General features: G+C 41.4%; 1 protein-coding gene across 3 annotated transcripts in view; it reads right to left on the bottom strand.

Moving 5' to 3' along the window:
• LOC133648626 (exostosin-1) overlaps positions 1–25,506 on the bottom strand; it is a 359,097-nt gene that overhangs the window by 55,427 nt on the left and 278,164 nt on the right. For all 3 annotated transcript variants that reach the window (XM_062044901.1, XM_062044903.1, XM_062044904.1), the window contains exon 6: positions 20,703–20,822. In XM_062044901.1, the coding sequence (XP_061900885.1) occupies positions 20,703–20,822 (120 nt within the window). The remainder of the gene's footprint in view (positions 1–20,702; positions 20,823–25,506) is intronic.

Here is a 25,506-nt window from a genome sequence, read left to right as displayed (position 1 = left end):
TATGATAAGTGTTCCCTAAATGAACAATATTGCAGTTTAAAACAGCACCTGTCAACACAAACAAGTATCAAATAGTTATAATTGCATATTACTTAAACATACAAAGTCTCCAGGGCAGAAGCGTATTAGAATTGATCCAGTAACTAACGTGTCCGCATCATTCAATTTCCTGCATCATGAGCTTAACGTAATAAATCATTGTGGCCACTAGGTGTCACTCAAAACATTCACTACTCCACTTCAACTTAAGACAGCATAAGGCCATTGCAGATGGTTAATAACAAATAGCTTAGTGTTTTTCATACCTTTCCTTTTTCATACTCTTTTTACGTAAATTTACTTGATCAAACATTTTTTAACATTCCTCACTTCAACATAATATAACTATATATTATTCAATGCAGGTGTGTACAACAGTAAGTGTTTGAACGGTGGGAATGATTATTTATTTTTTAGTAAGGTAAGGTTCCTTATTGGCTAAATTGCGGAAAACTAAATGTGGGGGTTAACTTTGACATTTATTTTTTTTTTTTTTAAATAAGGTGAAAATCATTATAAATATATTTAAACATATTACTAATAATTAACAAATAATTAACATTTGATACTTTGCCTTTTAGCTCTTTTTGTCTTAAATGTGCCCCCTCTTGTTTATGTATTTCACAGGGAAGGCCAAGTGTTACCAAACTATGGACATTTGTCTGCATGCTCTGTCTTTTTAGGACTAATGCTAGTCATGACTCCTGATAAGCAGCACACTTGTGGAAATGCTGCTCTGCACACTTCCACGCCTCTTATGGCCCCTTCAATGCACACTTCCCAAGCTTGTGGAGGCTCCCTGCAAGCCCAACTCACCGAATCTGTCCACCTTTATGTGATTGCAAAGTAAAAAAATGAAGCAAGAAACACTTATTAACACTAATTAACACTAATACACTAATTAATGTCTAGCACAAGAGTATTCATTACGTCTCTGTACCGAACCAAAGATTGCGTACTGAAAAATCGGAAGACGAATACATGTAGTCTTACACCTTTACTAATAAGGATTTGCTTAGTCATCTGTGACACAAAGCGGACCGTTTGTTTTTTAGCATTCTTAGCACGGTTTAGCCTGATTTAAACAAGGAGAAGTAGCAAAATGGACCCTCTTTAGAAGAAAATAATACAGATGACCAATCACAGTAGGTGTGTGATGCTCATAAAAAGTAATTAAATTCTATTTGGACCCTTACTGCTTTATGCTTTACACACGCACACACACACACACACACACACACACACACACACACACACACACACACACACACACACACACACACACACACACACACACACACACACACACACACACACACACACACACACAGACACGCACACACACAGAGTTATCAACCACGGCCCATTTCTCTGCCTTATTCGGGTCATTGGCTGGTTCAATTCTGCCCGCCGCTGTGCAGCTGTCAGAGTTGTGATGGGTCAACTTCACATCCTGATAGTACTGCTGCAACTTGGCTAATGTCACTGACATCTTCTTGCTGTCTATCTTTGAATACATGTCAGAATAACTATGTACTTAACAAACAGTTGCTGTTATTTCCAAAACAGCATGACGGACAGTATATTCCAAAAACACATTGTGTATAACAGTTACACTTTTCAACTTTAATCATATTGATATCTTAACATGGACCACATTGATGAGTGTAGTGTTCAATAAAAATGTAACACAATGTACTTTGTGTTATAAAGTCATAAAATGCAAATGCTGTAAATTACATATTTAATTAAATGGCTGCAATTTACGGACTATAAGCCACTACTTTTTTCTCCAAGCCTTGAACCCTGCATTTTATACAATGCTGCCGCTAAATATGGATTTTTCCGGGTTCATGAGCTTCACGTGCTCCCGTTAAATTTAGCCTCGTCACATCAGGCCAATGACTTGTCTCCATTCAAGATGATCCCCTACTGGCCCCAATATGGACTGGACTCTCACATTATTAACTAGATCCAGTGGACATCCATTGCACCGGTCGGGCGTCCCCACATCTGCGGTTCCCTCCGAGGTTTCTCATTATGCCCATTGGGTTGAGTTTTTCCTGAGCCGAGGATATCGCTGTGGCTTGTGCAGCCCTTTGAGACACTTGTGATTAAGGGCTATATCAATAAACTTTGATTGATTTATTGATTGAATTAAATGAGAGAGGCTGTTATTTCTTACATATGAAAACTGGTTATCTACTCCTGATTTGTGTTTTGCAAAATACTGCCATTTTTTTCTCTCCAAAACTTGTAAACCCTGACAAAAAAAAACAGACCAAGAATCTTAGGGCCTGATTTACTAAAGGATTGCGTGCACATAAGCACATGTAAACCAGATAGCACACGCAAAGCGGATCTACTAAACGTGTGCAAAGTGGATTGCGTCTGTTAAGTGAGCAGAATAATCAATTTTGCGTCTCTGTCTTCATTAATATGCAAAATATATGCTGATCATCGAAACGGCCACGATACTGGGAGGAGAAAATGCAAATATAATTATGCAGCACGTGCAATGTGATTTATTAACACTCATCACTGTTTTGCAAGCAATATTTGGCGTTTTATTTAGCACGTGTCAAAAGGATGTGCAAACTGACGGCTGCAGACAATGGCTCGCGCTGCACAGACAATGGACAAAAGTGAAAAGTGTGTTTGTCAACATTTTGGACGGTCAGAAATAAAAACATTAGACATATCTTCTATTCAGCATGTTCATTTTAGAATTGTGTTGCTGCTGTATGACTTACGGAGTTGACTAGAATAAATTCAATTGATGCGTTTTGGTGTCTGCTGGCGTTTTTTTTTTTTTATGTCATTTTTTATTCAGACTTAGACTTAGACTTACACATTCGACATTAAACCTTTCTGACCCACAAGGGAAATTGTTCCACACAGTAGCTCAGTTACAAAGGCTGGAAAGGGTGAGGATGGAAAGGATAATGCACACAAGGGCACAAAAAGAGGGCGAAAACCAAAGGTATAAAGTACACTAAAAATGTACCATAGTAACTATATAAAATATAACATATATGTAATATTTACATATTATATAAACGTTATATATTATATATATATATATATATATATATATATAAAATACTGCCATTTTCTATGGCCTGATTTACTATATATACTGTACACATAATATACACAGTATATATATATGTAGGAAACATATTACCAGTGTTGGTCATCGTACTTTAAAAAAGTAATTAGTTATAGTTACAAATCACTTCTCACAAAAGTAATTGAGTTAGTAACTCAGTTACCTCATTGTAGGAGTAACTAGTTACTCAGCAAAGTAACTGAGACGCTATTTTTCATATCCTTATTTTATACGCTATTACGTTTGATAACATCTTTAATGTCAAAGATATTTATATTAACTGACCGAATAATAAAAACACTGTTTATAGTATTTTAAAACATTTGACATTTATCTTAACTCTTTAGATTGTAGTGTGCCATATGATACGCATATAAATAAAATGGTATTAAAAAAATATTCCTTAAAGTCATAACATTAAATATTGAAAGTACAAAGCCCAATATGGTACCAAAAATGTAAACTTAAGTACAAAACACACAAGAGCATTTGGCTTTTAAATAAGGCAATTATCTGCACCTGTATACCAAAATACCGCCTGGAAGAACTTTAGATAAAACAGTAACCAAGTTTTGGCCAAATAAATGACATGCATTTAAGTAAAACTTTTACAAATGTTCCTAGATGACATTCTGCAAATAAATTGCATTTGTGCATAAATGATGGTGTCTTTTCTTAAGCAAATTTTGAAAATGCAACCAGGCCGGTTCTAGACAGGCACATGTGAGGGGGCAGTCAGAAATGTGAAGGGGGCAACACATATTCCATCAAGCTGCAGCCTTTTTTTCTGTTTGTACTGTAGTAACATTGCTGCCTTATTTCATTGAATTTGGTCAATAGCTACAGTATGTGTCCAACTCCCACCTGGAAAAGTGGACTGCACTTCGTCAGCTTTATCCTTTATAATTAATATTGAATTAAATGGTGTGCTGTTATAACTGGCTTTATTTTCGCTCTCACATTTCACTTTACGAAGTGCAAATAATTTACAAGTGGATCACTGATGACTATATTGTCAATAATTCTAATATAACACTTGGAATTGTAATGTATTTTGTGTAAAATCGCCATTAACCGTCCACCATGTGACTTTTAAACAGAGAGTACAAGCTTGGTGAGATGGACAGTGAGAATTTAGTCAAAGTTAACATAAGTGGAATTACTTATAGTCGACATAAAAGTGGAGCAGCAAAGTGCAAGGAAAAAGAAAAAAGAGAACAAGGAAAAGCCAGATATCAAAAATTGGACACATTTTTTTGTCTTCATTGAGATGAACCTGACGTGGTTGTTGGCTGCGATTCAGGCCCGCCAAGTGCGCCAATACTGCCAGCATCAAAGAGACACATTTTCAGGTAGCAAATACATTCTAACCATTACTGTACTAGACTATAACAGGGTTTCCATCCGGTAGGGCTGGGCGATATGGCCTAATATCTCAATATTTTTAGGCCATATCGCGATACACGATATATATATATCGATATTTTGCCTTAGCCTTGAATTAACACTTGATACATATAATCACACCAGTATGATGATTCTATGTGTCTACATTAAAACATTCTTGTTCATACTGCATTAATATATGCTCATTTTAAACTTTCAGGCAGAGAAGGAAATCACAACTAAGTCAATTTACCAAAACTGTATTTATTAAACAGTTATTAAGCAGTGGCACAAACATTCATGTCATTTCCAAAACAGAAAGTGCAAGATTGTCAGAGACATTTTAAAACAAGCTATTAGTGCACTTTTGTGCATGGTGTCACTAAGATGACTTATCAAAACAACACTAAATTAAAGTGCACTTTTTCTACAGAACGCCACTACAATAGTTTAAAACATGAAGTCACAAGATATTTCAATGAGTGTCAAATAAAAATGAGCTGCATAATAGGAAATCAAATAGTGTATGTCCTTTGCTATGTGGTAGGTTACCGCGGACTTTTTGATTGATTGAAACTTTTATTAGTAGATTGCACAGTTCAGTACATATTCCGTACAATTGACCACTAAATGGTAACACCCGAATAAGTTTTTCAACTTGTTTAAGTCGGGGTCCACGTAATTACACGTATTCCACAACATTATCTCCTTTTGTTGACTCTTTTTTTTCATACGGTGTTGATCTGGAAATGTTTGCCTCGGCATTTTGATGGTGTGGGCGTGTGGCACTGAATGGAGATGTTAACATGCGGAGTAAGCACTCTTCATTCTCTAGCAGGTGACTTTTCAAATGATGCTACATATTAGCAGTAATGCTACTTTTTGTAGAAACGCTTTTGCCCCACACTTGACAAATTACGGTTGTCTGTTCGACATATTCCCACTTGAAGCCAAACCACCGCCAGACGATGGACCCCCTGCTGTTTTTCTTGGGAATTAATTCTTCCTTCATTTGTTACCAGATTCGCACCTTCTTTCTCTTGTATTACCACTCGCACCACAGCTAACGTTACCCATGCCGCTACCTCTCTGCTGCGCGAGGGCATATACGTATGTGACGTATGACGTGACAGTATGTGACGTATGTAAGAATGTGTGCTTGCTGTCTGTGAGAAGGAGAGACAAGACAGAGTGGGAAGAGCCTGTCGTGTAATGCCAGGAGCTAAAAGCAACTGCGTGAGAACGTATACTCGAATATCACGATATAGTCATTTTCTATATCGCACAGAGACAAACCCGCGATATATCGCATATATTGATATATCGCCCAGCCCTACCGTCCGGCATTAAAAAGCATTGGAAGTCATTAAATGACTTTTACGAAAATTAAGGACTTAAATAGCATTAAAAGCATTACATTCAACCGTTGTGTCCTTGGGCAAGACACTTCACCCTTGCTCCTGATGGCTGCTGGTTAGCGCCTTGCATGGCAGCTCCCGCCATCAGTGTGTGAATGTGTGTGTGAATGGATGAATGTGGAAATACTGTCAAAGCGCTTTGAGTACCTTGAAGGTAGAAAAGCGCTATACAAGTATAACCCATTTATCATTATTTATTTATAATGTCCAGAGGTATTGAAAATAGTCGATAGTAGTGAGTCAATCAATTGAACGATAACTGAAAATTAACAAAATAACTTTGCCATCATCGATAAATTGGGGTTTCTTTTCTTCGGCTGCGGCTTTCAAGCTGGATACAAGATATAATATACTGACTGTAAGTCGGTAACACTTACAGTCATACTCTTAATTCACCTTATAAGTGTAATCACGAGAGCCGAGTCGGGAGCTGGTGTGGACCGTTTGACAGCTGTATTGACACACTGCTGAGAACCGAAGTACAACCCAATATATACCCACTTGGTTCCCCCCCCTGGTGGTCACTGGCTATAACACAGTGCAGACAAAACATAAAGCTCAATACACAACACAAGAGGTCTTGTGAGGTCCAGTCTGAAAGCGTGAAATACTCAATACGGAAAGATAAAATAGCTCTGGCGGCCCAAACTCCTGCCATTTTTGGTGACTGTAGGCGTATAGTCCTTAACTGTGACACCATGTCATGTTATTGAGGAAGCTTAGCTTGTTTCAGACACGACTCCTTAATTTCAGCCGTCTCCACTTCAACGCACGTGAGCTAACTTGGCTAACATTAGCAGGTCTGGTGACGCACCTCACGTGACCTACTGTGGTCAAGGATGGACAATCAAGACAATTCTGACAATCGACCAAAACTCTTTTTCAATGACGTTCCCACAGTAAATGAATTCCTTTAGCTGCCTGACACTTTATACATACCTTGATGTCTACTGTTCACATTTTAAACTACTGCGGGGTTGTAAAATACGACCTATTCAAGATGACTCAGCTTATTTTAAATGCATCTGAAAGATGCAAATATCATTCTATGAGGTGTCTTTTTTTCTAAAATGTTTAAATCAGTCATCCATCTCCAAAAACATGTATCATTTGAATTCCTAGCATTATGTTGATGTATTATTCAATGAAGCCTTTTAACACATTTCAAAATTTTATCCTGATTTAAAAATTGTTATCCTTTAGTTTGGGGCTATTAGTGTTGTCCCGATACCAATATTTTGGTAGCGGTATCGGTACCAAAATTATAACTTTTTCGGTACCTTTCGGTTCTTTTCTGAATAAAGGGTACCACAAAAAATGGCATTATTGGCTTTATTTTAACAAAAAATCTTAGGGTACATTAAACATATGTTTTTTATTGCAAGTTTGTCCTTAAATAAAATATTTAACATACAAGATAACTTGTCTTTTAGTAGTAAGTAAGCACAACAAAGGCTCCTAATTTCACTGCTGACATATGCAGTAACATATTGTGTCATTTATCATTCTATTATTTTGTCAGCATTTTTAAGGAGAAGCTGTAGAAAATTAATTATTAATCTACTTGTTCATTTACTGTTAATATCTGCTTACTTTCTCTTTTGAAATGTTCTATCTACACTTCTGTTAAAATGTAATAATAATGTATTCTTCTGTTGTTTGGATGTTTTAAAATTAGTTTTGGATGATACCACAAATTTGGGTATCAATCAGATACCAAGTCGTTACAGGATCAAACATTGGTCATATTCAAAGTCCTCATGTGTCCAGGGACATATTTCATGAGTTTATGAACATAATATGAATTAAAGAAAAAACAAAATAAGATGTTGTGATGCCAAAAAATATAGACATAATCATAGTAGTATCGACTAGATACGCTCTTGTACTTGGTATTACTACAATGGATGTCGGGTGTAGATCCACCAATGGCGTTTGTTTACATTTTGATGCCGGTGAGCTATGGTGTGTAGTGAAACATGTTTAGCTATTCCTCGTCCTGCAGGGATGACACTTGTAAGAAACTTACTTTATTTGTCGCCATGGAGGCGAGGATTAGTGATTTAGAAGTAGCTAAAACACTGCCGATTGCGGATACTGGATAGACGTTAGCCGCTAGCTAGCTAGCCATGTCTTAAAGCATCTCTTCCTGAGGGCGTTTCAGTGTTATAACTTCACCTTCATCGTTAGTTTTTAAGCCAAAATGCGTCCGTTCTAACTTTTCTGTCTACACACTGTGTCTGCTTGTAAATACTCCGTGATTGTGCGCTGCCTAACATGTTCGTCTGCCCGTACAACCAGCAATGACATGACGTGACGACGACGGGGGCGCGGGGGGATGCGGGACCGCTACTTTTTTAGAGGCGGTATCGTACCGAATATGATTTATTAGTATCGCGGTACTAGACTAATATGGGTATACCGTACAACCCTAGTGGCTATTATAAGGCACATTTTCAGAGCATATACATTTTTACAACATGTTTTAAAGAGATAATATTTAAAAATTACTTATGGGTAAATAATATTGCTCAATTCTTATTTAATAGGCCTTGGGGTGGAACAGATGGACTCCAATTGATTCCATTGTTAGAATTAGGATACTTGGGAATTTGCTAACGTTTATTTAGGACTTAGCATGCATAAAAAAGAAAACCATATGTGTTCTTGTCTTACATAAGGATTGTGATTGATTGGCAAAATAAATAAAACAAATTCAGATCCCATTTAATAATTCTTCTACATCCTGTGAACCGGCTCATGCTGGCTGGTTAACTTTTCAAAATCTGGTTACAGCTCGTTGATGGTAACTCCAAAAAGGCATATGTATGTTTTAAAATGATCTTAGGATGAGCTTTATTATTAGGGTTTGGGGGCCCGTCATAGGACCGGCCCCCGGCCCAGCTCTGACTTGTTCTGCCACTGGGGGTGATAATTGTTAATTATGCTTTGAATCAATTGTGGTTGAATCCATGGTGTTTATGCCAATAAATTATATTAAAACTGAATATCACACTCTGTTTTTGTCTCATTAAATGCTTGCGAGCGCAAAAAAAAAAAAGTCCCTGAGGCATGAATGCACACAACACGAAAGTGAGTTCCTTCCTGACATGTTCAGCAGACGAAGTCGCCCAACAAGCCGGCCTGGAGCTTTCTTGTCTCTGGAGCGGCCGCATGCGCCCACGCAAACTTTGACTTGAGCCTCTCTGGCTGGAGGGCCGTCGAAGAAGGCTTGTGCTTTTTTGTGCAGCCTTTCACACTCTGCAGTGGTCCAAGTTGGACGAGAAGTCAAAAAGTAGCAATGACAGAGACACAATTTGTTTTAAATGTTTTCTTTAATTTTGTTTAGCAAAATAGTTTGCATAGTGAGCATGAGCTAACCGTTTACAATGTCACGAATCAAGAAAGCATTACTTGAAGAACTTTCCTTCTTATGTATTATTTATTAAAGGAACTTTATTGTCAGACCATCACACATGAAACACATTAGGTCGCACCAGAGTTTATACCCAGATTTAGCCCAATGCATACCACAAGAACATTAGCATGTACATAATAATAGGGATGTAAATAGAGTAGGATGTAAATATATTGGTTAATAGGAATAGATTATAAATAAAATAGAATAAATAGAACAATAGAATACATTGTGATACTGGTGTGCAAATTCAGTGCAGTTATCTGGTTCTGTCAAAATGAAAGATACAAGGGTTGGAATTGGGGGTTAAATCACCAAAAATGATTCCCGGGCGTGGCACCACTGCTGCTCACTGCTCCCCTCACCTCCCAGGGGGTGAACAAGGGGATGGGTCAAATGCAGAGGACACATTTCACCACACCTAGTGTGTGTGTGACAATCATTGGTACTTTATCTTTAACTTAAGAGGCCCATACATGATATACGTTGTTTTAAATGGGAAAGCCTAAATTGTCATCTTTTTGCTGTAGACTGAAAATTGTATTTTCCTGAGAACCAGTATCCTCTGCAATAGACATCTGATTCATGTATTTTTCTTTTTCCAGAGTTACAACATTGCTCTGTTATGCAAAACACAAATGTCCACTGCAGAGGACGCTGCATGGTTCTCCTTGTGGACCATTATAATACCCAGTGGCGTGCAGTCACTAGAGGCAGGGGAGGCGGGGCCTCACGTGCCATAATGGAAAGAAAAAAAATGTAAAAAGAAAAAACAATTACTAAATTGTTATATGTATCCAGTGATTATACTAAAGTTATTTTCAATTTAATTTCACCAGTTTTAGATTATTTTTACTTAAAATCACCGAATTTTCACATTTGCCATTCAAATACTTGCGGTGAGTCACCAGCCAGTTGAGGCACGTCACTGATTTGTCCCTCACCATGGATTGTGCGCAATGACTCGGCTAACTGCTGGCCTGCTGTGCAGTGAGACCGTATTGCTATATGAATTCTATCAGGTAACTAAACTATGGCGTAGTTTAGTTAGCTGAGGTATATAATGTACAGTGTATTTTGTCAACAGGGGTGTAGGGGGGTGGGTAGAGATAGCACCCTTGTTGATTGGCAGCTGCTCCCTACTCGTAGGGAGGCCACGCTTCACCGGTTCTCATCCATCCCCTAAATCTCTCACGTGCTGGCTCCAAGCGCCACACCCCGGTACACTGCCTCAGCTGGCAGACCAAACCACGTGAGGGGGTGGTGTGTACACTGCACCACTAGGCGGAGGAGCTGCACCAGTCAGCCAACGGCTAGGGCGGAGGAAGACCACATAGGACTCAACGGCCAAGTGTAAAGGAGTAAACCTTACAAATCCGGAGTGGAGCCCCGAAGGCGGATAGGTGCTCGCAAGACAACACCCTTCCGGCAACTCCTGCAGCAAAGCTGGTGCCAAACGTCATGCTCCGCATTCCTTTGGATCCCGTCAGCCAAGCCAAGAGGGGGATTCTGACGACTGGGCAACCCAAAGTCCCCATACCTTATGCCCAGGCTTGCGCCATGGAGGTCACAAAAACTGGAGAGGTCACTCCAGCCTCGCTCGCAAGAGTGAGGACACAACACGGAAGCTGGCAGTTTACGGGTTATAAGTCCCATCTGATTGGCGTAAGTATGGGGCGCCACGGGTCAGCTTCGACGGTGGGAGGGATCATAGTGTCCCAGTGGACGACTACTGCCCGCCTCAAACCGGGCAGCCCCCGGTCAGTAGGGTGTCGGCCCGCCAACGTTTGCCTGCTTCAGTGGGTGCCTGGAGCTTAGTGTACTGTAAAGGCACGATGAGCAGACGGTAAATCTTTGCACCAAACAATAAGAAAATTAAAAAGAAGACTCCAGCTCTTCTATTTGGTAGCTGGAACGTGCGCACTATGCGCACAGGCATCTCAGATGACCTCAGAGTGGTGGAAGACACCAGAAAGACAGCCATCATTGACAGAGAGCTCACCAGACTCAACGTCAGCATAGCTGCCCTCCAAGAAACCCGGCTCCCTTCCAGCGGCTCCCTCAGAGAGGAGAACTACACCTTCTTCTGGAAGGGCAGAGAACCCGAAGAGCCCCGCCAGCATGGTGTTGGCTTTGCCATCAAAAACACCCTCCTGGCTGCAGTGGAGCCTCCCTCAGGTGGCACCGAGCGCCTTTTGTCCATCCGCCTCGCCACTGCTGCTGGTCATGTCAACATCCTCAGTGTGTACGCTCCCACTCTCACCTCATCGGAAGACACAAAAGACCAGTTCTATGGGCAGCTTGATGAACTGATAAAGGGCCTCCCAAAAGATGAGCCCTTATTCCTCCTTGGCGACTTCAATGCCAGAGTAGGTGCAGATCACAAGTCATGGCCCTCCTGCCTTGGACGTCATGGCACAGGGAAGGTAAATGAGAATGGTCAAAGGCTGCTGGAACTGTGCTCCTACCATGACCTCTGCATTACAAACACCTTCTTCGAGTGTAAACCATCACACAGAGTGTCGTGGAGGCATCCGCGGTCCCAACGCTGGCACCAACTCGACCTTGCCATCACCAGGCGCTCTGCCTTAAACAATGTCCTCATCACCAGAAGCTACCATAGTGCAGACTGTGACACTGACCATGCCCTTGTGTGCAGCAAAGTGCGTCTCCAGCCACGCAAGCTACATCACTCCAAACCAAAAGGCCGCCCCCGGATCAACACAGTACACATGTCAGATCCCCTTAAGGTGGACGCATATGTAACCAACCTGGATGAAGCCCTACAGGACCTGCCAGATCATGACGCCACAGGAAAGTGGAATGCCATGAGGGACAAAATTTACAACACGGCCATGTCCTCGTTTGGCAAGAAAGAACATCCCTGCCAGGATTGGTTCAAAGCCCACCTTCCAAGGATGAAACCAGAAATAGAGGCTAAACGTGCAGCCTTCTTAGCACACAAGGAATGCCCAAATGAACAGACACTCACAGCACTCAGAAGGGCTCGGAACACCACCCAGCGTGTTGCTAGACAGTGTGCCAATGAATATTGGCAACAACTGTGTAAGGAAATACAGAGCTGTGCCGAGTCCGGAAACACACGCGGCATGTACAACGGCATCAAAAAGGCCCTTGGCCCTGCAGTAAAAGGAATTGCCCCCCTGAAATCTCTGTCAGGGGAGAAGATCACTAACCGGGAGGAACAGATGACCAGATGGGTGGAACACTACTCAGAACTGTACTCCCGTGAAACATCAGTTTCCAATGCTGCCCTTAGTGGTACGAAGGATCTGCCCATCATGGAGGAGCTAGATGAAGTGCCCACTATGGAAGAGCTCAGCAAAGCCATTGATGCCCTCCCAAACGACAAAGCACCAGGTAGCGATAACATCCCACCTGAAGCCATCAAGCACGGGAAACCTGCCCTGCTTCAGCCTCTGTATGAGTTGCTCTGCATGTGCTGGGAGGAAGGTGCAGTCCCACAAGACATGCGTGACGCCACCATTGTGACACTGTATAAAAACAAAGGTGACCGCAGTGACTGCAACAACTACAGAGGGATCTCCCTTCTCAGCATTGTCGGCAAAGTGTATGCACGCATCCTCCTCAACAGGCTGCAGAGACTCGCGGATCGTGTCTATCCAGAATCCCAATGTGGCTTCAGAGCAGGCAGGTCGACAACTGACATGATCTTTTCCCTTCGACAGCTCCAGGAAAAGAGTAGAGAGCAAGGCCAGCCACTCTACATGATGTTCATAGACCTCACCAAGGCCTTCGATCTGGTCAGCAGGGAAGGCCTATTCCAGCTCCTTGAGAAGATTGGCTGCCCCCCAAAGCTCGGCAGCATGGTGACCTCCTTCCATGTCAACATGAAGGGCACAGTCCTGTATGACGGATCATCCTCAGAACCATTCTGTATCAACAGTGGTGTCAAGCAGGGCTGTGTACTTGCACCAACCCTTTTCGGGATTTTCTTTTCCCTGCTCCTGTCTTACGCCTTCGACTCCTCCACTGATGGTGTATACCTGCACACCCGGTCTGATGGGAGATTGTTTAACCTGGCGCGACTGCGTTCTAAGACCAAGGTCAGGACAGTTCTCATCAGGGAGATGTTGTTTGCTGATGATGCAGCCCTCATGACTCACACAGAGGATGCCCTTCAGAGTTTGGCTGACCGCTTTGCCGATGCTTGTAAGCAGTTTGGGCTCACAATAAGCCTGAAGAAGACCAACATCAGTGCACAAGACATCAGTACTGCCCCCTCCATCACAGTTGATAACATCAGACTGGACACTGTGGACGAGTTCACCTACTTGGGATCAACAATCAGCAACAACCTCTCACTGGACATCGAACTGGACAGGCGTCTCGGAAAGGCAAATACCATCATGGCTAGACTGACCAAGAGAGTGTGGGAGAACGGAGCGCTGTCAGAACACACCAAGATCCGTGTATATCAGGCCTGCGTTCTCAGCACCCTTCTCTATGGAAGTGAATCCTGGACCACCTATATGAAGCAAGAACGTCGGCTCAACACCTTCCACATGCGGTGCCTCAGGCGCATCCTCAACATCAGCTGGCAGGACCACATCCCATACACCAACATCCTGCAGCGCGCCAAGATCCCCAGCATGTACTCCCTGCTGAGTCAACGCCGTCTCCGCTGGCTCGGCCATGTCCGACGGATGGAGGATGGAAGACTACCTAAGGACATCATGTATGGACAACTGACCATTGGCACCAGACGAGCTGGTCGCCCCCTACTACGCTTCAAGGACGTCTGCAAAAGAGACATGAAAGCATGCAACATCTCTCCTGACAGCTGGGAGGTACAGGCCATGGACAGAAATGCTTGGCGTCAGACTGTCCACAAGGGCAGTGCAGAAGCTGAGGTGGCAAGAGATCGGCTTGCAGCAGAGAAGAGGAGACGCAGGAAGTGCACTGCAGCAACCCCTCAAACCCAGGCCACCTTATTCATTTGCACAAACTGCAATAAAGACTGTCACTCACAGATCGGACTGCGCAGCCATAGCAGACGATGCCAAACAACATGACAAGACTCCAGACGCGCATCTGTATGGTCTCTCGAGACTGAGCTGCCGATGATGATGATTTTGTCAACAACTGTATGTGTGTCACGTATTTCTTGTGCTGTGCAATCATAAAACGGCTGCAAAAGACGCTGAGGCTCGCAGTAATCCGGCCTCCTGGTGGTAGAGGGTGGTAGTGATCCCAGAGATCATTCCTCAGCCGCAGAAGAAGTGAGAACAAGCAACAGTTAGCAAGTCAAGTGCAGCGATTGTTTATTTTTTCCTCTCGCCTGAACTTTTATTAAAAACATGGAGGATTACATATGTAAAATAAAACAGTTTTCTAAACTGGACTTTCAATCGAAGCAGGAGGTAATAATTAAAGGTAGACCAACGCCGGAGCTAAAAGGTTTGCTTCAGACTTCGGGACAGAAGACCCGTTCTTTTCGAACGGCGTGGTACACACGCAAAGGCTGGCTGTGTGGATGTCCAGCAAGAAAGGTAAGACCATAATAATGTTTTTTTTATTAAATGTGCTTTTTGTGTGCTACAGTTTGTATGTGTAAGGAATGCTGGTATGAGCTTTTAAACATAACCCGTTAACTGCTGCCAATCACATGGTGAATAAGGTACTCTTTAGGGTTCATATGTTTGTAAATCTGACTGTGATGAAGTCAGTGCCTCTCCAGTCATGAACCTCACTGCAAGTCACTGATAGAACCCATAGTGTCCAGATTACCCAAATTTCACAAAAAGTGCTTTTGGAAATGAATATGGCAGTAATTTCCCATTATATTTTTGAGTAATGTGTCACGAACGGGGGGTCGCAGCTTGCTGCGCGGTTGTTCTCCCAATGCAAAGGAACGGCTCCGGACGAAGGCGTAAGGTAGGAAGTGATTTATTTATCATAAATCATCCAATAAACGAAAACAACAGGGATGCGTGCAGAGCGCACGGGAAGTTAAGGAACTATTACTTAGCATAGGCAAAAGACAAGGAACACTAGAACTCAAAAACTCACGTGACAAGTGCATGGAGCAAACACAATGAGAGCAGAACGAGTGACTGGCAAAGGCAACTTAAATAATGCCTCTGATTAGCGCTCGGGAAGCAGGTGAGCGGGCGAGCACTAATCAGAGACAGGTGCACACAAAGAGTGACCATGACAACCAAAACAAACTCACAGGAGCACAACAAATAACAAAAGGAGTCCAAAATTAACAGAAAACACAAAAACATGATCCGGACCATGGATCATGACATAATGTGTAGATAACTAACTGTATTTGGAACGCACCCTTTCCATTGCCAGACTTGATATGTCGCCCCCTCTTGGCGTACAACACTAATTTGCAGCATCGCACACTACGATTAGAGATGGGAGAAAATAGGTGAACGAACACATATTAACTTTTTTTTTTTAATTCAAGATTAAAATGTGCTCAATTTGGTGTGTTAATGTATTTTTCCAGAAACATTTATAAATATTAAAAACTGTAATAGTTGAATAATGTCATTGAAATTGTTGGTTGTTTTTTCATTTACAATGCATCCTTTGTGCCTTTTTGGCAACGGCAGAGACAAATGTGCACCCAAAATGAGCCCTTAATTAGCACCATTATGTATGTCTGTGTGTGTGTGTGTGTGTGTGTGTGTGTGTGTGTGTGTGTGTGTGTGTGTGTGTGTGTGCGTGTGTGTGTGTGTGTGTGTGTGTGTGTGTGTGTGTGTGTGTGTGTGTGTGTGTGTGTGTGTGTGTGTGTGTGTGTGTGTGTGTGTGTGTGTGTTGTTGAGACATCAACAAAGAAAAGTACCTTCCATATGAGGACCGGTCATCTATTTCGACGTCATCTACAGAACTGGAGGCCATTTGCCCGCGTAGACAGTGTGGATAAAGGCATGTAAAACTATTATAGTCCACACGGACACGGATAGTTTGAAAAACGCATATCCGGGGTTAAAAATAGTATAAAGACAGAAGATTTAGAATACAAATATTTTGGCTTTTTTGGAGCTTTAAACACTAAAACACTGCCCCGCAAGTGGTCCTTTAAACATAGCTAGTTAACAGCTAACTAGTGGGTAACGTCTCTCCGTAGTGTTTTAGCTACTTCTAAATCACTAATCCTCGCCTCCATGGCGACAAATAAAGTACGTTTCTTACAAGTATCATCCCTGCAGGACGAGTAACAGCTAAACATGCTTCACTACACACAGTAGGAGGATACTTGCTTGCGCTCCTGAATGTAAACAAAGGGGCGGGTCTTCACAGATATCAAGTGTAACGATATCAAGTACAAGAGCCGTATCTAGTCGATACTAGGATTACAATGAGATTTTTTTTTTATAAGCAGTCTATTTAAAATTTGTATTATGTTTATAAACTTAGAAAATACGTCCCTGGACACGTGAGGACTTTAAATATGACCAATGTATGATCCTGTAACTACTCGGTATCGGATCGATACCCAAATTTTTGGTATCACCCAAAATGTATATAAAGTAGCCAAACAACAGAAGAATGAGTGCTTCCTACATTTTAACAGAAGTGTAGATAGAACATGTCATAACAGACAATAACCAGATATTAACAGTAAATTAATAAATAGATTAATAATCAATTTTCTACCGCTTGCCCTTCATAATTGTGACAAAATAATAGAATGAGAAATGACACAATATGTTACTGCATATGTCAGCAGCTAAATTAGGACCCTTTATACCGTTTGTTTACTTACTACTAAAAGGGAAGTTTTCTAGTGTTTTCTCTATCTTATTTAATGCCAAAATTGTTCTTCGATTGCAATACGGTAAGTAATATTAATGTATCATGAGATAGGGTGGGGGGTTGGTAGGGGTAGCGGGGGGTGTATATTGTAGCGTCCCGGAAGAGTTAGTGCTGCAAGGGGTTCTGGGTATTTGTTCTGTTGTGTTTATGTTGTGTTACGGTGCGGATGGTCTCCCGAAATGAGTTTGTCATTCTTGTTTGGTGTGGGTTCACAGTGTGGCACATATTTGTAACCGTGTTAAAGTTGTTTATACGGCTACCCTCAGTGTGACCTGTATGGCTGTTGATCAAGTATGCCTTGCATTCACTTGTGTGTGTGAAAAGCCGTAGATATTATGTGACTGGGCTGGCACGTAAAGGCAGTGCCTTCAAGGTTTATTGGCGCTCTGTACTTCTTCCTACATCCGTGTACACAGCAGCGTTTTAAAGAGTTAAATATTTTACTTTTGAAACCGATACCGATAATTTTGAAACCGATACCGATAATGTGCGATATTACATTTTAAAGCATTTATCGGCCGATAATATCGGCAGTCCGATATTACCGGACATCCCTAACATAGACACAGCCTGTGTGTACTTAACTTTATGTGTCTGCCTATCACGGGTATTTTTCTTAAGCTTATTATGACATTTTTAATACTTTTTGAATAGTCAATCAATCAATGTTTATTTATATAGCCCTAAATCACAAGTGTCTCAAAGGGCTGCACAAGCCACAAAAAAAACAACCTACGCTATTACTTTTTGGTTCGTACCATTTGTTCCTTTTTATGGTATGGTTCTATCATTTACTGCATTGCATTTCTTTCTTTCCAGAGTCCAGAGTCGGCAAATTTTAGTCTCCCTGGTCCTTCTTGCCTGGTTGCTTCTCTGCTGCACCTGCTCGTTCAGTGTTTTTTCTCGTCATTGTTTTTTGTATTTCAGCTTGCACGTTTTTCCAACTCCCGAGTTAGTTTGTTTACTCTTTTTGTTAGGCGTTGTATTTTTCCCACTGTGCTCATTTTGCTTTTCCCCCTTTTTGCAAAGTCGCTTTTTGTAAATATATTTGTGAGTACTGTTTAACAGTAAGATAAGTATTTAACTCACCATTTGTCTGCATCCTGGGATTCTTCTTAGCTGTCTTGCACAGCGCAATATACTCCTTAAATGTGAATTTCTCTTAAAGTTGAATAAAGTATCTATGGATGTTTTTTCAGCACTTTTGCAAGCACGACTCAACTCAACTCGAGTGTCAATTCCAGCAATAAAACATCAGTAGAAGAGTAAGCCAAATAGAATACCAGCGGCTTACATTCATTTTTCTTTGCATTTTGACCGTCTGTGTTCACAGCGGAACTTATGTAGCGAACCTGTTTACCATATGAAAACTATCAAGCTCCACAATGTAGCCACTGCTCCAAGAAAAAACCGCAAAGTTTTGGTGACACCACTGCGCCAAAAAGTGGCAAAAACCTGTACAACATGTACTGTACAAAATATTTTCCCACAGGTTCTGACTCGTGTTTCCTTGAGGGTATTTTGCTAAGTTCCTCAAATTCTGTGTGAAAATAACATGATTCTGGTTTAAAAAATGCTACCAAAACACATACTACTTAATAGGAAATTTTCTCCAGTCTTCTGTAGGTGACGTCAGCAGGCTGACGCCCACTTTTGCTGCTAAAAGTGGGCGTTCCAAAATGTGCTGAAACGTGTTAGAAAACAAGCCTAAAATCACTATTGTGTCTGATTTGGGCTGAATTTGACATGTAGATATAATTTTTAGGTCCAGAATTATGAAATAAGTGCCAATGTTCTTAACATTTGAGGGGCCTTTTCAGAAAGCCTTAAAGGGGAACTGCACTTTTTTTGGAATATTGCCTATCGTTCACAATCCTTATGAAAGACATGACGACAGAAGGAATGTTTTTTAATGCATTCTAAATATTAAATAAATGTAAATAAAAGTCAGCTTACAGTGGAACCAATGGAAGCTCCGCTATTCCGCCCATTAAATCCAATAAATAACCATTCAAAAAGCGCCAACAATACTCCATTTACATTTCGTTACTTGAATATTAACCAAGTATTCGTGATATTGTTATTATAAGCGCTGACGCAGACAAACTATTTAGAGTGGCGCCGTAATCACTTCCATGTGTCCTTATGTTTACATCATCGACCATTCAGCAGTTTCCTCACTTCCTTGCTCCCTGTAAGTTCATTCTAGATCAGTGGTCCCCAACCACCGGGCCGCGGCCCGGTACCGGTCCGTGGCCCGGTACCGGTCCGTGGATCGATTGGTACCGAGCCGCACAAGGAGAAAAAAAAACAAAAAATTAAAAATTAAAACATTTTTTTATTTTTATTAAATCAACATAAAAAACGAAATACACACTTACAATTAGTGCACCTACATTATATATCAATATAGATCAATACAGTCTGCAGGGATACAGTCCGTATTTTTTTATGCCCAAAAAAAAAAAAAAATTACCCCGCCTCTCACTCTGCTGTGTGCTCCGCTGAGCGCGCCTCGGGACACGCCCACGGGCATTCCTCTCCTGCTGCAGCCACCCCTCCGCCTCCGCTGACACCTGACACTGATGAGGCTCAATGCTTCTTAAGCCAGCGCAACCTGCGTTTCTGGGCCAGAACGTAGCTACATGTTCCTGTACAGTAAGCCTACACGTCTCCAGCTCTATGTGCATTTGCTCCCTCTGTGTTTCTCCTCCTCTGTGCTCATCGTCTTGTGTTCTGTGTCACCATCCAGCAGCTTTCCTCCGTTTCGTGGTTTCGAGCTGTGTGTCTCGTCTCCCCGAATTCCCTATGGTTCCCTGGCTGCCTTCCTGGATCTCGACCTCTCACCTGGACACGGACCTTGAAGCCTCGCTCCTGCCCCTGACCTCTTGCCTGTCCTTGGACCTCCGAGTTTGCCTTGCCCTCCATGGACTTTCGCACCTCGCTCAACACACACCTTCAACAACTCCTGGTAACACTCCTCAGATAATCACTACACATAGTCACACCATACATATTTTGGGTTAATTACACACGTCACACACTTGTGCTAATAAATACGCTTAGAGCTAACGACGTCTCTGCCTCTGTGCCGTCTCCTTCTTCTGCCCTTTACCGTAACAGCATTAAAAAAAAAAATCCATCAGTCGTCATATCTTTCATAATGATTGTAAATGATAAACAACATTTAAAAAAAAGTGCAGTTCCCCTTTAACAATACAGCATAAATAGTCAAATGTAGTGATTATATGCAGATTCAAACACTAATAAGTAGTCTATGCTTGTTTAGCATCGGTACTCAAGGGAATTCTAGCAACTTTCTATCGTTAAGAAAGTAAACAAATAAATATTCAAATAGGAGAGATTGATTCTCAAAGTTTATCCAAGAGGTGAAGCAAAGCCTGCGGCTCCAAAACAGAATGCAGATTTTTGTCGACTGAATAAAACTTTTGTGACAAACTGAAAACTCCCCAATAAGACAATTTCCCTGAAAAAGAATAGACGATCTTACTTCCAGAGTAGTCAAGACGATCTTGGCTACAGAGGAGAAGTAGGCGTTCCAGAGGAACTGGGTCTGCTGGCGTAGAACCAGGATCCTGTCACGGCCCACCGAACGGGTAATGGTTGGAACCTGGAGGACGAAGGAGGAGTTAAAGACGATGCTGAGGGTAAATGGAGGAAGGATTAGAAGTGCTTCTGTGTCCCCTCGGGACATCAACATCCACCCTTGTCTTTGTTGGAACGTTTGTCCACCATTGTGACACATTTAACTGTTCATACACCTTAGCTCCAGCTACTTCAAGCTTTCTGGATGATATACTGCTAAAATCAATAGAACACTTACTCTGTAACACTTTAAAACCATGTGTTGTACTTGTTTGAAAATACAAATGTAGGGGTTATTTTTAACTGGGGTTGTTACGCGCAAAGAGGAAGGGGCGTTAATTGGAAGCAGGCAATAGTTGGAGATAGACTGTTATTTCCTAAATGTGAAAACTCACAGATATAACACATTTTCTAAATGTAAGAATGATCTGGGGTGGATGAGAAAGTTCAAAGGAAAACATGGGCACATGATAACAGCATAGCAGAGAAAGTTAAATACAAATACTGTACAAATAAACAGAGTAGACATTGACAGGGTAAAATAAATCACATTTCTAGGTGTGATAAAAGATGATAAAATTAACTTGAAAGCTCATGTAAAAAATGAACAGCATAAGGTAATATCCATCCATCCATTTATCCTTTTTTTACCACTTGTCCATCTCTGGGTTGCGGGGGTGGCTGGAGCCTATCCCAGCTGCAATCGGGCGGAAGGCGGGGTACACCGTGGACAAGTCGCCACCTCATCACAGGGCCAACAGAGATAGGCAGACAAGTGTATGAATGTTGACATTCATCCAGGTCATTGTCATCTCAGGGTATTCAATTGATCGCAACTGGACTGGTTGGTTTGTCTTAGAAGCGATTTGTGATACTAGATCTGACCTAAATATAAAAATAACCCCCTGTCGTCGCTACGTCGTGTCATTGCTGGTGTCAGAGCAGACGAGCATGTTCGGCAGCGCACAATCACGGTGGGCGGCGTGGCGAAGTTGGTAGAGTGGCCGTGCCAGCAATCGGAGGGTTGCTGGTTACTGGGGTTCAATCCCCACCTTCTACCATCCTAGTCACGTCCGTTGTGTCCTTGGGCAAGACACTTCACCCTTGCTCCTGATGGCTGCTGGTTAGCGCCTTGCATGGCAGCTCCCTCCATCAGTGTGTGAATGTGTGTGTGAATGGGTGAATGTGGAAATACTGTCAAAGTGCTTTGAGTACCTTGAAGGTAGAAAAGCTCCATACAAGTATAACCCATTTATCATTTATCATAATACTTACAAGCAGAGACAGTGTGTAAACACAGAAGTGAGAACGATCTGATTTTGGCTTAAAAACTAACGATAAAGGTGAAGTTATAACACTGAAACACCCTCAGGAAGAGCGGCTAAAGTCCAACCCCAGTCGGCAGTGTTTTAGCTACTTCTCAATCACTAATCCTCGCCTCCATGGCAACAAATAAAGTAAGTGTCTTACAAGTATCATCCCTGCAGGACAAGGAATAGCTAAACATGTTTCACTGCACACCATAGCTCACCGGCGTCAAAATGTAAACAGACGCCATTGGTGGATCTACACCTGACATCCACTGTAATGATACCAAGTACAGTCGCGTATCTAGTCGATACTACTATGATTACGTCAATATTTTTTGGCATCACAACATCTTCTGTCGTTTTTTTTAAATGGATATTATGTTCATAAACTCAGGAAATACTGTATGTCCCTGGACACATGAGGACTTTGAATATGACCAATGTCTGATCCTGTAATGACTTGGTATCGGATTGATACCCACATTTTTGGTATGATCCAAAACTAATGTAAAGTATCAAACAACAGAAGAATTAGTGATTATTACATTTTAACAGAAGTGTAGATAGAACATGTTAAAAGAGAAAGTACGCAGATATTAACAGTAAATGAACAAGTAGATTATTAATTCATTTTCTACCACAATATGTCACTGCATATGTCAGCAGACTAAATTCGGAGCCTTTGTTTGTTTACTTACTACTAAAAGACAAGTTGTTTTGTATGTTTACTATTTTATTTAAGGACAAACTTGCAATAAGAAACATATGTTTAATGTACCCTAAGATTTTTTGTTAAAATAAAGCCAATAATGCCATTTTTTTTACCGGTACCAAAATATTGGTATCAAGACAACATTACTAGGGACCATTGAGTGTTGCCAATCAACCTATCCCCAGGTGCATGTCTTTGGAGGTGGGAGGAAGCCGGAGTACCCGGAGAGAACCCAAAAAGCCAAAAATCTCCGCAAATTCTCCACTACCTGCTAGTGTTACCAAATCTGAGTTATTGTGTAGAAATGTGGTGAAATAACTACAAAAGTGCCCTTCATTCATTAATTGTTTTACAAAAAAGGTCTGTTAGAATAATAGATAGGGCCTGATCTACTAAAGGTTTGCGTTTACTAAAACATGTGCAAACCTAATAGCACATGCAAAGCTGATCTAGGATTGCGTCTCTTTAGTGAGCAGAATAAGGTGTGCAATCCATTTAGCTCTTCATTGGTATACAAAATATATGCTGATCATCAGAACGCTCATAAACTGGGAGCGGAAAATGCAAATTCTATTATTCAGCACACGCAGCCTGATTTACTAAACTAGAAAGTGATTGCGGCACCTAAATTAACATCTCTTTTTTTAGTACATCGGAAATGTACGTGCAAACTGACACGGCTGTGAGAAAGGAGGCGATTAACATATCTGCTTTTGTAGACCTTACACTCACTGACTGTGAAACTGCAGGCATGGTGATCTAATAATGAACTAAGAATAAACACATTGAAGCAGTGCAAAGACGCAGCACACAGGTGGCGCCGTGAATGTCGCAGAAACAGATGTCACCTCAGCCAATGACATCAGCAAATATGAGTGAGATCTAATTGGTCTCTCTGAGGCGATGTCACAAACAATGCAGATTGAATCAGATCATCTTTCTTCCCTTCTGTTGACTCGAATACTCTTGATATTTCTCAACAGGGCCACTGTGTGTGTGTGCGTTTGTGTGTGTGTGTGCGCATGCGTGTGTGTGTGTTTTTTGTCTATGTGTGCGCACACCTCTACAAACTTAACAGTCAGCCATGGCCGCCCTCAGTGGTGTAATTGAACATAATGACTTTCAAATGTCTCAGTGGGCCATCAAGCTGCTAAAACTTTGTGTGTGTTTGTGTGTGTGTGTGTGTGTGTGTGTGTGTGTGTGTGTGTTGTTTTGAGGCACTCTATAACAACATCGAAAACAACAAATGTTAGCCTGCCACATTCGTCGGCCATGTTTTTTTGTAGACCCTCACTTTTTGACACTACTCTTGAACCGCTACACACAAAAGGGTGACAATTTGTCAAAACATTCGCCTCGACTGTGTTGCCTGGGCCATTTTTTTCTGACAAATACACCACATGGTGGCGCTGTTGATTGAACTCCATAAATTTAATCCCCAGGAGTTTGTTTGTCTTTAAGTTCCGCATAAAGCTCAATGCGCTTTACAAAAAACACCCACTGTAACTTTGAGGTGTGTACACACTAGGGTTGTACGGTATATCGGTATTAGTATAGTACCGCGATACTAATGAATCATATTCGGTACAATACCGCCTCTGAAAAGTACCCCCGTTCCCCGTCGTGGTGACGTTGCGTCATTGTTGGTTTACGAGCAGAGGAGCATGATCGGCAGCGCACAGCACAATCACGGAGTACTTGCAAGCAGACAGTGTGTAGACAGAAAAGTTAGAACGGACGCATTTTGGCTTAAAAACTAATGATTAGGGTGAAGTTATAACACTGAAACGCCCACCGGAAAAGGTACTTTAAGACATGGCTAGCTAGCTAGCGGCTGAAGTCCAGCCCCAGTCAGCAGTGTTTTAGCTACTTCTAAATCACTAATCGTCGCCTCCATGGTGACAAATGAAGTATGTTTCTTGCAAGTAGCATCCCTGCAGGAGGAGGAATAGCTAAACATGCTTCACTACACACCGTAGCTTACCGGCGTCAAAATGTAAACAAACGCTATTGGTGGATCTACACCTAACATCCACTGTAATGATATCAAGTACAGGAGCGTATCTAGTCGATACTACTATGATTACATCAATGTTTTTTGGCATCACATCTTCTTTCGTTTTTTTAAAAATGTATATTATGTTTATAAACTCCGGAAATATGTCCCTGGACACATGAGGACTTTGAATATGACCAATGTATGATCCTGTAACAACTTGGTATCGGATTGATACCCAAATTGGTGGTACCATCCAAAACTAATGTAAAGTATCCAACAACAGAGGAATAAATGATTATTACATTTTAACAGAAGTGTAGATAGAACATGTTAAAAGAGAAAGTAAGCAGATATTAACAGTAAATGAACAAGTAGATTAATAATTCATTTTCTACCACTTGTCCTTAATAATTTTGACAAAAAAATAGAATGGAAAATGACACAATATGTTACTGTATATGTCAGCAGACTACATTTGGAGTCTTTGTTTGCTTACTTACTAATAAAAGACAAGTTGTCTAGTATGTTCACTATTTTATTTATGGACAAACTTGCAATAAGAAACATACTGCGTGGGTTCCCTCCAGGTACTCCGGCTTCCCCCCACCTCCAAAGACATGCACCTGGGGATAGGTTGATTGGCAACACTAAATTGGCCCTAGTGTGTGAATGCGAGTGTGAATGTTGT

Source organism: Entelurus aequoreus, linkage group LG04, assembly GCF_033978785.1.
Source record: "Entelurus aequoreus isolate RoL-2023_Sb linkage group LG04, RoL_Eaeq_v1.1, whole genome shotgun sequence".
NCBI lineage: Eukaryota > Metazoa > Chordata > Actinopteri > Syngnathiformes > Syngnathidae > Entelurus > Entelurus aequoreus.
Note: the sequence above shows the minus strand (reverse complement) of the source record. Positions and strands in the feature narration are given on the sequence as shown.